The sequence below is a fragment of the Somniosus microcephalus genome, chromosome 14, assembly GCF_052327205.1.
Source record: "Somniosus microcephalus isolate GS21.2 chromosome 14, FLI_Smic_1.0, whole genome shotgun sequence".
Lineage (NCBI taxonomy): Eukaryota > Metazoa > Chordata > Chondrichthyes > Squaliformes > Somniosidae > Somniosus > Somniosus microcephalus.
In genome coordinates this window covers 75900603-75914865 of record NC_141000.1, presented here as the reverse complement: position 1 = coordinate 75914865, position 14263 = coordinate 75900603, and the positions used below count along the sequence as shown (strand labels likewise).

The 14263-nt window shown below is 45.0% G+C and overlaps 1 protein-coding gene across 9 annotated transcripts in view; it reads left to right on the top strand.

Moving 5' to 3' along the window:
- dcaf6 (ddb1 and cul4 associated factor 6) overlaps positions 1-14263 on the top strand; it is a 176055-nt gene that overhangs the window by 122947 nt on the left and 38845 nt on the right. Inside the window, exon 17 of one of the 9 annotated variants that reach the window (XM_086006718.1) lies at positions 8773-8851. The exons of the other annotated variants lie outside the window; for them this stretch is intronic. Within the exon in view, the coding sequence (XP_085862844.1) occupies positions 8773-8851 (79 nt within the window). The remainder of the gene's footprint in view (positions 1-8772; positions 8852-14263) is intronic. 9 annotated transcript variants of the gene reach the window in all.

The following is a 14263-nucleotide window of genomic DNA, read 5'->3' as shown; positions in this document are numbered from 1 at the left end:
CACTGCTGCATAAGAGAGCTGACAGATGCTCTTTATGCCAGGAATGGGGACTTCATGTCTTCTCTCTGACCAGAGAGAAGCAAACGGAGTGTGCACGTGGCTTTTCCAGGATAGCAGACTTCCCCATGGTGCAGGGCACCATTGACTGCATGCACATGGCTTTGTGAGCACCGTATATAAATGCTGAGATGTACTGCAACCACAAAGGTGACCACTCGTTAAATGTGCAGTTGGTGCGCGACCATGCTTAGCACATCATGATGGTGAATGCCCAGTATCCTGGCAGCAGTCATGATGTTTTTATTCTGTGCCAGTCCGCTGTTCCCTCCGTCTTTGAGACACCAAGACAAACCAGAGGGTGGCTACTGGGCGACAAGGGCTATCCCTTAACCACCTGGCTCATGACTCCGCTCCGCAGCCCAACAACACATGGCCAGAATGCGTACAACGCAAGCCATGCTATCTATGGCATGTATGGCTTTTTACATGTATGTAAAAAGGAAGAGAGTAGCAAAAGTAAGTGTTGGTACCTTAGAAGCTGAGACAGGAGAAATTATATTGGGGAACAAGGAAATAGCAGAGGCATAAAACAAATATTTTGTATCTGTCTTCACTGTAGAAGACACAAAAATTATATCAAAAATAGTGGGGAACCAAGGGGCTAATGAGAGCGAGGAACTTAAAGTAATTAATATCAGTAGAGAAAAAGTACTTGAGAAACTAATGGGACTAAAAGCTGACAAATCCCCTAGATCTGATGGCCTACATCCTAGGGTTCTAAAAGATGTGGCTGCAGAGATAGTGGATGCATTGGTTGTGATCTTCCAAAATTCCCTAGATTCAGGAAAGATCCCAGCGGATTGGAAGGTAGCAAATGTAACCCCACTATTCAAGAAAGGAGGGAGAGAAAAAACCGGGAACTACAGGCCAGTTAGCCTGACATCAGTTGTCGGGAAAATGCTGGAATCCATTATTAAGGAAGTGGTAACGGGGTACTTAGAAAATCATAATATGATTAGGCAGAGTCAACATGGTTTTATGAAAGGGAAATCATGTTTGACAAATTTTGAGGATGTAACTAGCAGGGTAGATAAAGGGGAACCAGTTGATGTAGTATATTTGGATTTCCAAAAGGCATTCGATAAGGTGCCACATAAAATGTTGTTAAACAAGATAAGGGCTCATGGGGTTGAGGGTAATATATTAGCATGGATAAAGGATTGGTTAACAGAGAGTAGGGATAAAGGAGTCATTTTCTGGTTGGCAGGTTGTAACTAGTGATGTGCCACAAGGATCAGTGCTTGGGCCTGAGCTATTTACAGTCTACAGGAAGCTTTCTGGTATCTGGCACTGACGGGACCGAGCTGGTGCCGTTAGATCAAAACTGCCGTATAAACTAGCAGCAATGTTAAAACATACAGAGCTTTTCAGCTCCGTGTGAACCAACAAACCCTGTTGCTTAGCAACGGCTTCAAAACAGTCAGCTGCAGCTGCAAGTGTCTCTAGCTGAAGCTGTTGCTTAGCTACAGACCTTGCAGAGCCTGACTGGGGAAAAAAAAGCAACGAGAAGTAAAAAAACTTAAAGAAAACGGCTCCTGAACTTTGCCGGTAGATAGAGCTTTCCGGACTTTTAACCTCCAGTTAAACGAAAGTTTCCTGTATATTAATGACTTGGATGAAGGAGCCACGTGCAATGTATCTAAGTTTGCTGATGATACAAAGCTAGGTGGAAAAGTAAGCTTGAGGAGGACGCAAAGAGCCTACAAAGGGATATAGGCAGGTTAAGTGAGTGGGCAATAAGGTGGCAGATGGAGTATAATGTGGGAAAATGCGAGGTTATTCACTTTGGTGGGAAGAATAGACAAACAGAATATTTTTTAAATGGTGAGAAACTATTAAATGCTGGTGTTCAGAGAGATTTGGATGTCCTTGTACAAGAAACAGAGTTAGTATGCAGGTACAGCAAGCAATTAGGAAGGCAAATGGCACGTTGGCCTTTATTGCTAGAGGGTTGGAGTACAAGAGTAAGGAATTCTTGCTGCAGTTGTACAGGGCTCTGGTGAGACCACACCTGGAGTACTGTGCACAGTTTTGGTCTCCTTATTTAAGGAAGGATATACTTGCCTTTAGAAGTGGTGCAACAAAGGTTCACTAGATTGATTCCCTGGGATGAGAGGGTTGTCCTATGAGGAGAGATTGAGTAGATTGGGCCTATACTCTGGAGTTTAGAAGAATGAGAGGTGATCTCATTGAAACATATAAGATTCTGAGGGGGATTGACAGGGTAGATGCTGAGAGATTGTTTCCCCTGGCTGGAGTGTCTAGAACTAGGAGGCATAGTCTCGGGATAAGGGGCCAGCCTTTTAAAACTGAGATGAAGAGGAATTTCTTCACAGGGTTGTGAATCTTTAGAATTCTCTGCTCCAAAGTGCTGTGGATGCTCAGTCATTGAGTATATTCGAGGCGGAGATAGATAGATTTTTGGACTCCAGAGGAATTAAGGGATGGGGCAGGAAAGTGGAGTTGAGGTTGAAGATCAGCCATGATCTTATTGAATGGCGAGCAGGCTCCAGGGGCCGTATGGCCAAATCCTGCTCCTAATTCTTATGTTCTTATGCTGCCACACGAAACATCATAGAGCAGTCCATTGGCGTCCTTAAACAACGGTTTCCGCTGCCTGGACTGCTCTGATGGAGCCTTGCAGTACTCACCGGAGCATGTGTCTCAATTCATCATGGTCTGCTGTATCCTCCACAACCTGGCCATCATGAGGGCACAGCACTTGCCACCAGGGATACGGCCACCAGCTCAGGAGGAGGAGGAGGTGAAAGCAGAAGTAAGGAGGTAATCCAGACAGCCCCTTTCTGGCCGGGATATCTGGGATCGAATCATCCACCTGCGATACGAGTGAATGCAACACCAATTCCCCATTCAACATTAGTCCCACACCTTACTTTCCTTTAGTTAATGACCATCACAGTGTCCTCTTGGCCACAATGCTAAAATAAAAGCCACCAGAATGCAAACATTCCAATCAAACCTTATCCATCCAATATTACATCAAAAAATCAACTAATTATCCTTGTGCATTACCTTAGTGGCGGTCTTGCTTGTGCCTTTGCCTATCCTAGTGCTCCTACGCAGTGCTACCCCAGTGGCTGCAGCATGGCTGGTGGAAGGCTGCTGACTTTCAGTGAGGGAGACTGCTGATGGCCTTGCAGGATGACCTTGAGGAGCTCTGGGCCTAGTAGGCCTGGCTTCGGACTGCACCACCTCTGCATGGGCGGCAGCTGACTGGCTGGCTGATAGGCAACAGCAAGCACACTAGCGGATGACAGTGGTGTGAGGACGAATGCTGTCATCCTGAGAGAGGACAGCAGGGTTGTCCTCCATGGATCTATTGCCACTTCCCTCGGGGCAGCGCCTCAGCAATCCTAGTAATCTGCTGGAGTATGGACTTCTGTGAGACCCTGCAAGCCCCTTTCAACACTAGTAAACCCAGCCATGATGGCAGCAGTCTGTGCTTGCATGACTTCAGTCTGAGCTTCCATTACAGCATTTGGTGCCTTCTGCTTGTGTTGCAATAGAAGCTGAGATTTCGGCCATCAGACACAGCATGATGGTTGGGGCCACAAGTGTGTTAATGGATCTGCCCAGCCCTTCCATGCTGGAAAGGATGGGCTCCAAGCTCTGCCCAAAGCCCTGTGCAAGGCTGAAGCTGGGCTCCTCCATGCTCCTTCTGGCAGGCCTACCAATGTACCAAGCATTTCATTATGCATACTCATCAACTTTCTTCTGTAGGCCGCCCCATCAAAGTCTTCATCTGAGTCCTGTGCAGCAGAACTCATGTGCGACCTTTCGCTCCGGGGAGCTGGCACCTGATCTACTCTTCCCCCTGCCCTGGCTGCAGGCCACTCGTGCCCGGTGTCTCATCACGTGCAGATCCCGTGTCTAACCTATCCTCTAAAGTACGCGGATTGTCAGTATCTCAGCTGGTGGCTGGGAGTCTGAAATCGAGTGACTGTGCTTCTTCTTCACTCTCTTTTTGTTCAACCATTGGTTGGGCAGGCTGGATTTCTTGGGTGTCTGAAATGTGAAAAGCACAAGGGTAGGGTTGTGGTGAGGGGAGGTGGTGGGGAAGAAGGAGCTACATGCTTACACCATGTGCAGATTCTAAATAAGAGATTGTGGGATGAGGGGGAAGTGGGATGTGAGAAGGAGGATAACGTATGAGGATACCAGCATCTTGTATTCTTTCAGCCCCGCTGCTGGCCACCGGCTTAGCCATACCCCTGCCAAGAATGGCCAGCACCATCTTCTCGATGGGGTGAAGTGATGCAGGTGAGCCTGTCCACTGCCAGTTAAGGTCTGCTGGCGCTGGTTATGCGCCACCTTTTCCGGCAAGAGAAGGGGAAGTGTGTCAGTGAGTGCGGTATAATGTGTTTGGGTGGCTGTGCCTGTCATGGTTGAATAGCTGATGGTGTGTTCAAGCTGTGAGATGTGGGTTTGAGGCTTGCAGCAGTTGTAAGTGTGTGTAGGTAAGGTGAAGCTATGAATGCGAGGTATGAGTCGTGCTTGGCAGAGATTGTTGGTAGGTGAATGATGAGGTTGTGGTGCATTGAGCAGTGTGAGGGGCTAGTGGTGCAGATGGTGGGATATGGCATTTGAAGATAAATTCACTGACCTTGACTACTCGTGTGAGGTCATTAAACCTCTTCCTGCACTGAGTCCAGGTCCTCGTGCTGGTGCTGACCACATCGGCTGTTTACTCCCACTGCAGTCTTGCCTGTTGCCTGGAGAGCCTCCTGACCCCCTGTGGAAAGAGGACCTCTCTCTTGGAGTTGACCTCCTGGACCAAGGCCTCCAGTTCTGCATCTGAGAACTTAGGTGCATGCTCTCTCCCCTGTTGTGCCAGCATTACAATTTTCTTCTCCAATGCCCACCCAGCCACTTCAATCACCTGTTGCAGGCAGAAGGCACCTCCCCTTTAAGAGGTGCAGACTGCCTTTAAGTAGTACAGGTTAGCTTTAATTGGAGCTAGCCTTGCACGAACTTGGGCCCCTGCTGAGCATTTAGCCAGTCAGCAGTGTGTTCAGCGCTTGGCTGAACGCTACAATCATGTTAATTAGCAGGCAGCACAAATTTTACGTGCTGCCTGCAGTCCTCTGAATGTGCTATTGCATCACGATCCCTGCACCCGCTTTCAGGGGATACCGAATTTCTAGGCCCATATCTTTTAATCAGCTCAATTAGATTACCCCTTAATTTTCTATACTCGAGGGAATACAAGCCTAGTCTATGTAACCTGTCCTCATAATTTAACCCTTTTGCCCCAGTATCATTCTGGTGAATCTGTGCTGCACCTCCTCCAAGGCCAATATATTTTTACTGAAATCTGCTGCCCAGAACTGAATGCACTGCTTCAGATGCGGTCTAACCAGAGCTCTATACAACTGTAACATAACTTCCACTCCTTTGTATTCCAGCCCCCCTAACATTCCATTAGCATTTTAATTTTTTTTTGTAACTGTCCACTAGTTTTTAGTGATTTCTGTACATGGACCCCTAAATCCCTCTGCTCCTTCACAGTTCCTATTTTTTCACCATTTAGAAATACTCTGATCTATCTTCTTCGCTCCAAAGTGGATGGCCTCGCACTTCCCCACATTGAACTCCATCTGCCACAGTTTTACCCACTCACTTAATTTAGCAATGTCCCTCTGCAACTTTCTGCTACACTACTCACTGTGCCACCTAACTTAGTGTCATCAGCAAACTTGGATATACAGCTCTGTATTCCTTCATCTAAGTCATTGATAAATAATGAAAAGCTGAGGACCCAGTACAGATCCCTGGGGGCCACCACTAATTACATCCTGCCAATAAAGTATATACCCATTATTCCTACTCTCGTTCTCCTACCTTCTAACCAATTCCCTGCCCATGTCAAAAGGTTTACTCCAATTCCATGCATTTTCATTTTTGATAACCATCTCTAGTGTGGAACCTTATCAAATGCATTTTGGAAGTCCATATAAATAACATCCATAGACATTCCCTTACCTACCATGTTAGTGACCTCCTCAAAAAATTCAACTAGGTTAGTTAGACATGACTTACCTTTTACAAATCCATTCTGGCTCTCTCCGATCAGTTCATATTTGTCCATGTGCTCAGTTACTCTGTCCCTAATAGATTACTTTTATATTTTGATCTTTTCGCACCCCTAATGGAACACCAAGTTCATCTATTGAATAGACTAAGATGATGTCAGCTTCAATCCCCAGTACTATTAGCTGGTCTTAGCTGGGATGTTGATATAATTGGCCTCGAATCCCCTGGGTTAAGCAGAGGAAAATCAACCTAGGTTTCTGCTTCTGATTACTACGCCATGAATTCTGCTGCAATTGTGCACGTGGGGACACAGGTGAGAACAAAAATGATCTTTCCTGCAATGGAATAGCTACTAAAATTCGCTGTCAAAGATCACACATCTGTAAGGTCCATTGAACTACACCTCAACAAAGAATCTTTAAGAAAGGTATAAAAGTTAGCAAGACTTTTTTTTGTTCTCTAATAAAGTATAATTTAGAATGTTTTCTATTTTAAAGACATTTTAAAGAAATGGTTATACCAGAGAATTTTATGTGCCCCAGGAACTGATGCAAAGAAACCTCCTAGTTCTGAACAAAAGACAGGCAAAATAGCACCATCTTGTGCCCACAACCTGAGTAAACTGTACAGTTTTACATCAGCAGCCTTGCACATTTGGCTATACGGTATATTAAAAAAATGTTGATGATTTGAACTTCCAGTGTAAGCACAATAATATGCATCATGGAATAAACTGTTAACAGTCAAACAAACTGTCATGACTAAGAACAAAACCCTGTTATGATATTTTAGAGTGCTAACCCTTTTGTCAAAATTATTTTATCTTAAATATATTGTTCATTTTGTATTGAAATCTTAATTTTCAAAGCATAAATTAAAAAAAAAACCAAAGTAATAGTAGCAGCCCTAGCTGAAGTATTTCTGACCACCTTGACTAAATGTATGTATTATGGGTTCCTTTAAATTAAGAAATGGATATTCACTAAACTTTTATGTAATTTTGTATTATAATATGGCCCATTTGACATTACATATTTTAGTCAGTGGACAAGTAGTTACACAGGCTATGTAACTTAAGCTGTAGATATACACAACATTCTTTCACTTTTATTGGAAGAAAACAAAAAAAAGTGCCTGAAAGCCTGGGGGAAAATCCAAATGTTGAAGATATAAAATTGATGGTGCATTTATAGGGGATCAAGAAAATTTTGCATTTTTACATTTAAAAATTAAATATTCTGGTTAATTTTATGCACATTTATACTTCATAATTCATAGATTTTAAATTTTAAATAAAGTGATGTTTGGATTTTGAACAGACCATCATTTGCCCAAAAGCTATCTTATTAGTCACTTTTTCACATCCAGTAAACCCCCCTCACTCTAGTTCACAAAAGCACTCACCCTTTCCACATCAAGTTCACAGAAATACTGGACCTTATCCAATTCCACACCCTTTATCAGACATTCTCTTCTCTAACCCTCTCCCAGTTTATACTGGCATGCTTTTCCCTCTCCCCCAGAATTTAATTCTCCCCATCCAACCTGGTTAAGCTGATATTCTTCTCCTTCCCCTGCTCCACTCCCCAGATTGTGCTGATGCTCTCCCTCCCCACTCACTTTCACTTAATGGTGGTGCTGGTCTCTTCTCCCCGCATTAAAATGCTGATACCAGATTCTCCCCTCCTGCTGCTCTCACCTTCTTCCCCCTTCCCTCACCCCTTCATTACCATCCATTTCCCCACCCCCATTGCACTCCTACTTGAGTCTAGATGCCATGGAATGGATCCCCTCTCTCTCAGTATCGCTCATGAGGCTAATGGCAGGTATTGCAGCCTCTGTGTATGGTAGGCCAGGGCTCCTATTCTCCCGAGAGTTCCTGCCTACAGTACACAACAGACACAATTCATGCCATTAGCACCGGAAGCTATGTTGAGTGGAAAGGGACCCAGTCCAGTGTATTAACTCCCAGATTAATGTAGGAGCAGGATGGGAGGTAGAAAGTGTTTGTGGGACTAGAGGGGAGTGATTTGGGCTGCGCTGATTTTTGCCAGCACATACCTACCTGACTCCAAACCCTGATTGTTGGCATGCAAAGCTGTCGGCTGGCATGTGTGCTTTCTGTAATTCTCTATGCACCTCACTAGACAAGCTATCTCAAGTAAGACCAGTGAGATCAAGTTGACTTGGTGCCTAGAGGAGTAGAACTTGAAGTTTCCATTCTTTTCATCAGTTTAATGTTTAGGTAATTTTGCTCCTGACCAATTGCGGAATCTTTAGCCTGCTACCTCAAACATTGTTCATTGACTTTCCATTCAGCAAGCAGTATGTAGGAAGGACTTGATCCCATACAGCAGCCTTAGCTAGAAGTGACAAACAATTTCCATTTGCCATGCAGATAGTCATCATTCTACTCTCTTTCACAAATTCCTAAACAGTTTTCTAATAGCAGGCCAAGTTTTTGGTATATCCCATTGCAGGGTAACAGCTTTGCTCATCCTGAAAAGGAGTCCAAGCTTTTGGACTTGGGAAGGAACGGAATTGTGCTCCCAAGGAATGTGCAAGATGCGGATAGAAAATTATGAAATTCACTTAGCCCAGTTTATACATCAACAAAATTCTCTGGTAGGACTTTATATTTGCATTGACATTTTACAGACCACCAAGCTACAAAAGCAGCATGCTGTTGATACTCTTGATTTGGGAGCACAGTCTACAGTCATGGGCAACTCTCCAGGTAAGGCTTCTCGAGCTCCAATTTAGAAGAAAGTCAGTCTTTAGGAAGCAGACTGAGGAGATGTTGGAGCTTTTGCTTTTTTTTCCCAAAAACACAAGCAGAACGAAGGACATTTTGCGTTTTACACATGACTAGTTAGGAGCAACTTTCGAAGGTGATTGAACATCATGTCCAAGTCAAAGAACATTTCTTTCAGGGAAATAAAACATTCTGTATAACTGGATTCTACTGCCTTGAGTCGATGAACTACCTAAATAAGAACATAAAGATCAGGGTGAGAAACGGGCCTTCAGCCCATTAAATCGTCTTCATCCAGACTCCACAAGTGTTTTTTGACTTGATATCTACTGCCAAGTGGACACCAGTTGGTTATGCTAGTGTTTTTTTTTTCTAGGACTTTTCTTCACATATACCCTTGTCTAGTTGCTCCCATACTGGAGACTTTCAAGATTGCATTCCAGTAGGAACTAGAAGCTTGAACTGCAGACTGGGTCTGTTACCTTCCAACATACAAATTACAATTGATCAGTGCACCTGTGAATGAGTAACAGTTTGGTGAAGTTTATCGAGTGTTGAGGAAGCCTGTCTCAATTCTTCTCTCTCAGTGCCCTTCAGGTTAGCTGCTGATGCTGTAAGCAGTAAGTTGCTCTTTCAGCTCAGCATTTATACCTCTACATCAATTGACCCAACACTCAAACATCGTACTCTTTATTGTAGGTGTGGGATTATCTGGTATTCAGCATATCTACAACCTTCAATGACGACATTCAAGGGACTAAAAAAAAATGTAAGATTCCAACAATAGGCCTTTTGGGCAGGAAAGATTTATTTTTGCCTTTTCCTTTCAACGCAAGGATCTTTCAAAAGATCCAAGCAAAGTGGTGTCATATTCAGTTAAGCTTCTACAGAAGACATGGTCCTTGGAACTTTTGGTTAGATTTCCAGAAAGCTGTCTCAGCTGAATTGTCAGATTTAGCATCCTGCAATTTAAGAGGATTCTACTTCAATGGTTGATAGTAATCTAACCTCTTGAACCTACAGGGAAATCATATAATGCAAAGTACAATAAGTTTGCATTGTGGTTTGTTCTGGAATACTTAGAGCTTGCTAAACAAAAGCTTGAAGCCTCAATCTGTAAGTTGCAAATGTTGCCACTTACCAACTCTCCATTCAGAAAGAACACATCCTCGTTTCTTAAATCTTAAGATTTTAGAATCTCAGGCATTTTATTTAGAGATTTAGGCCCTGCTTGAACCTGATCATGGTGCTTCATATACTTATTTGTGTTTTGTTTAAAAATATTTCTATCTATTTCATTTTGGCCAAAAGAGCTAGTGCTTTGGTTGTTAGTCAACTTTATTTGATCTAGCATGAGGTCCAAACACCTAATTTCAAATGCCCTTTCAAGATCGTTTTTCTATTCTTTCCATCTCCTCACATTTATGCGGTAGAGTGGAAGGTTCCATTAGATATTAAATTAACTTTATCTTGTTTGGGTAATGTATAAGATACCTGACACTGCAGGCTGATGATCATCTCCTATGGGACGGAACTAGCTAAATTGACGACTAGCCGTCATCTGGCTAAATGAATTGTACAGTGCCGAAGTTGATGAGACTGCTAGAATGGTTAAAACCTACGTGATGAGAGCGCGGATGACATTTTGGGCCCAATTTAAGAATTTTGGTAAAATTTTAAAAGGAGAAAGCTTGAAATTCATTCTGATATTTTCATTAAATAATGGGCCCTGAAATTGCGGTTGGCGGCGTAACTAAGGTGTACACCGCCGACCTCAAAGAAATCCACACTTCCCTGGTGCGAGGCCTCCTTCGAAAGCTTGCGTTGTTTTGCTGCGGAGTTGAGCGCAGCGTAGTGGCCCACGGATCCCAGAGGCACACCGTGTGCGTAACAATCAGGAAACATAAATCTTCAATGCCCATTCATGATTTTTTAGTCTCACTCACCCCAGTTTTATTAATAAATAAATCAGTCTCTCACTCATCCCAGTTATATTAATAAATAAATCAGTCTCTCATTCTTGGTAGATTGTTTTCACCCTTTGCCTATTTGTCTCCGCGAGTTGTGTTGGGATCAAGAGATAGTTAGGTGGATACAGATATTTATTTTGAAGATTTTTTATCATGAAGGGTGTATATTTCAAGCTGTTGCATATCCCCCCTCCCCTTCCATTACGCTGTGCAAACAGGCTCCTGCGCCTGTTTGCACCAGCTGTAAAATGTTCTTGCATAATTGCTGGGTAGTTGGTGGGCAATTCGCCCAACTCTGCACCAGCAATGAGGATTTTACAGTCGCAGCAGATGATCTGTCAAGCCGGAGCTTGACAGTTCGCAGCTTGAGATCGCCGTCATACCAACCGCAAATTCTGCCTCATTGTTATTTGACCGTTGGCTAAATGGATAGGCAGTTTGGTAGGTCATTCATTAATCCAGATCATCAAACCAGCTCAAAAGTTAGACCCATTTCATCTTATTTCATGACTTGCGTGGAGAAAAAGCTGAATGAGGAAGAAAGTTATTTACCTATGGTAAGATGCCCCTTTTTGTTCTTTGAATGATCCACACTGCATCCTTGATTTTCTCCATGAGTGTAGTTGTAAAAAAAAACTATGCAATTGATAGATATTTTAAGTGTCACTCTTGTTTATGACTGAAAATGAACTAGTCTGTAGCTTTAAATGTGATACTTATATATGGCACAGGAAAGGCATTCATGTAGGTTTAAAACTTCTTAAAAGGGCAATATCTGTGATTTCTTCCATTCGATGACTGAACTATTTTATAGTACATAGAATCATTGAGCACAGAAGGAGGCCATTCGGCCCATCTCACCCATGTCAATTCTTTGCAAGAACTATTCATTTTGTTCTACTCTCCTGCTCTTTCCCCATAGCCCTGCAAACTTTTCCTTTTTAAGTATATATCCAATTCCCTTTTGCAAGTTACAATTGAATCTGCTTCCACCACACTTTCAGACCATGCATTCCAGATCGTAACAACTTTAAAGTGATTTAACAATTATATTTAAATATAATATACATTAAGTAATTTAAGACTGTATCCTTAATTTTAATTAAAATAACAATTTTAAATGAAAATATCAGAATAAATTTCAAGTTTTCCCCTTTCAAATGTTTTCTAATGTTTTTAATTTAGCCCAATATGTCATCAGGGCTCTCATCATGTGGGTTTTAACCATTCTAGCAGTCTCATCAACTCTGGTATTGTAAATTTCATTTAGCCAGAAGACATCCAGTCATCAGGTTAACTAGTGATTTAATTATATATTTTTTTAATTTATAAAGTGATTTATATTTACATGGAAGATAATTTCATTCAAAGAGCTACAAAGATTCTAGCAAAGGTAGATATAATGATTATTTTCTTTCATACAAAATTAGAAAATGCATATATTATTTTATAAGAACATGGCCTAGAAATTCATTGACGCCACTTTTGGGGCGCTAAAGTGGGGCGTCCGCTAAAGTTTGCGGCCGCCGCCAAATCGATGCCACTTCTCCGATATTCATTAGCTTCGCCCTAGGAGTTCGGGCGAGCGCTAAAACTGCTGCTGGACGCCTCTCTTTGGGCGCTAAGCCGGAGGTGGTGATCGATAGCGCCGAGGCCGGGCGCAGCGCAGGTGCAGCCATCTCGTGATTGACAGCAGACACCCTGGCGCCGGCCAGCTCTTAAGGGGGAAGGGTCGACTGTGTCTGCTGCCACGCCCTGGATAGTGGAGCCCTCCAGCTAGGCCTGAACACTGCTGCTGGACCCAAATAGCGCCTGAAGACATGGAGAAGGCCCGTGAACGTGCGCAGCGCTTCTCAGAGCGTGATCTGAGTGTGCTGATTGCTGCTGTGGAGAAGAGGCGCCATGTTTTGTACCCGGACAATGGCAAGAAGGCGACGGTCCGTGTCTACAGGAGAGCCTGGAGGCATGTCGCCACCAAGCTGTCAGCCAACAGCGACGTCCCCAGGAGCGGTGCCCAATGCCGCAAAAAGTTAAATGACCTCACACGCATTGTCAGGGTGAGTACCCTTTCTAGTGACCTCCTCATCCTTGCATGTGCACCTCACATGGGCAAAGGGACCTGAAAGCTCTAATGGCCAGCCTTCATCCAGCAGCTATGGGACAGGCATGAGCATCAATTGCACATTCTGCACTTAACACACTGGCCAAGCTATTCCACCATGGGAGGCATTGCACACCAGATCATGGCGAGACACTGGCCAGGCTATTCCACCATGGGAGGCAGTGCACACCAGATCATGGCGACACACTGGCCAGGCTATTCCACCATGGGAGGCAGTGCACACCAGATCATGGCGAGACACTGGCCAGGCTATTCCACCATGGGAGGCAGTGCACGCCAGATCATGGCGACACACTGGCCAGGCTATTCCACCATGGGAGGCAGTGCACACCAGATCATGGCGGCACACTGGCCAAGCTATTCCACCATGGGAGGCAGTGCACACAAGATCACGGCGACACACTGTACTTAGAGGCCGTCCTTTCTCTTGCAGGCCAAGCTGGCGAATAATCGCAAGAGCCGGACTGCGACCGGGGGAGGCCGACCCCATATCCAGCCACTCACCGACCTGCAACATCGCGTGGAGCGCTTCATGGGTGGCCGGGTGATTGGGCCCGTTGCATGTGGAGATGCCGACCCTGTTCTGGGCAGCAATGGTAAGGACATCACCTTTTGCACCTCTCTCGTCCCACTTGCGCATCAGATCTACATCCTTTGCCACTGTCCGACCAATGCGCTGAATGCCACCACTCATGCATCCCGCACTGACGCCCTCTCCTCACTCAAAAGCTACTCTTGTGCCTTCCTGCTTTCAGATGGTGAAGAGGAGGTCCCTGAACTTGCCAGTGACAGACCCTCCGAAGAGTAGCAGGAGGAGGAGCAAGAGGAAGGCGGCCCATCAGGGGAACCCTCAGCCGCGGCCACCCAGGCCAATGTAGGGGACACGTCTTCCCTGGAGGGCAGCGTGGCGGAAGTGTCGAAGGGGAGGGGAGCTCCTGGGACCTGCGGGCTGCAGAAAGGCGGGAGGGGGGTGGAAGCTCGGCGGCCTTCTCCCCAGAGGGAGGAAGCGTCGGAGGGGAGTCCAATTGCTGGGCCCAGCGGCCTCCAGCAACGCAGGAAGGGTCGGCCAGCTCGGCGGCCTTCTCCCCAGAGGGAGAGTCCGGCCTCCAGTCAGGAGATGCTCTTCGCCGAGGAGATGGAACGCCTCGAAGACTTGTCCGCGGACTCGGAGCGCCGGCACACGGAGCTCATGGCGGCAGTGGCACGGTTGCCTGAGTCCATCGATTCCCTCTCTCGGAGTGTGGCCGAGTTCGGGCCCTCAGAGGCCACCAGTCAGGCGGAATACCGGGCAGATCAGGCAGC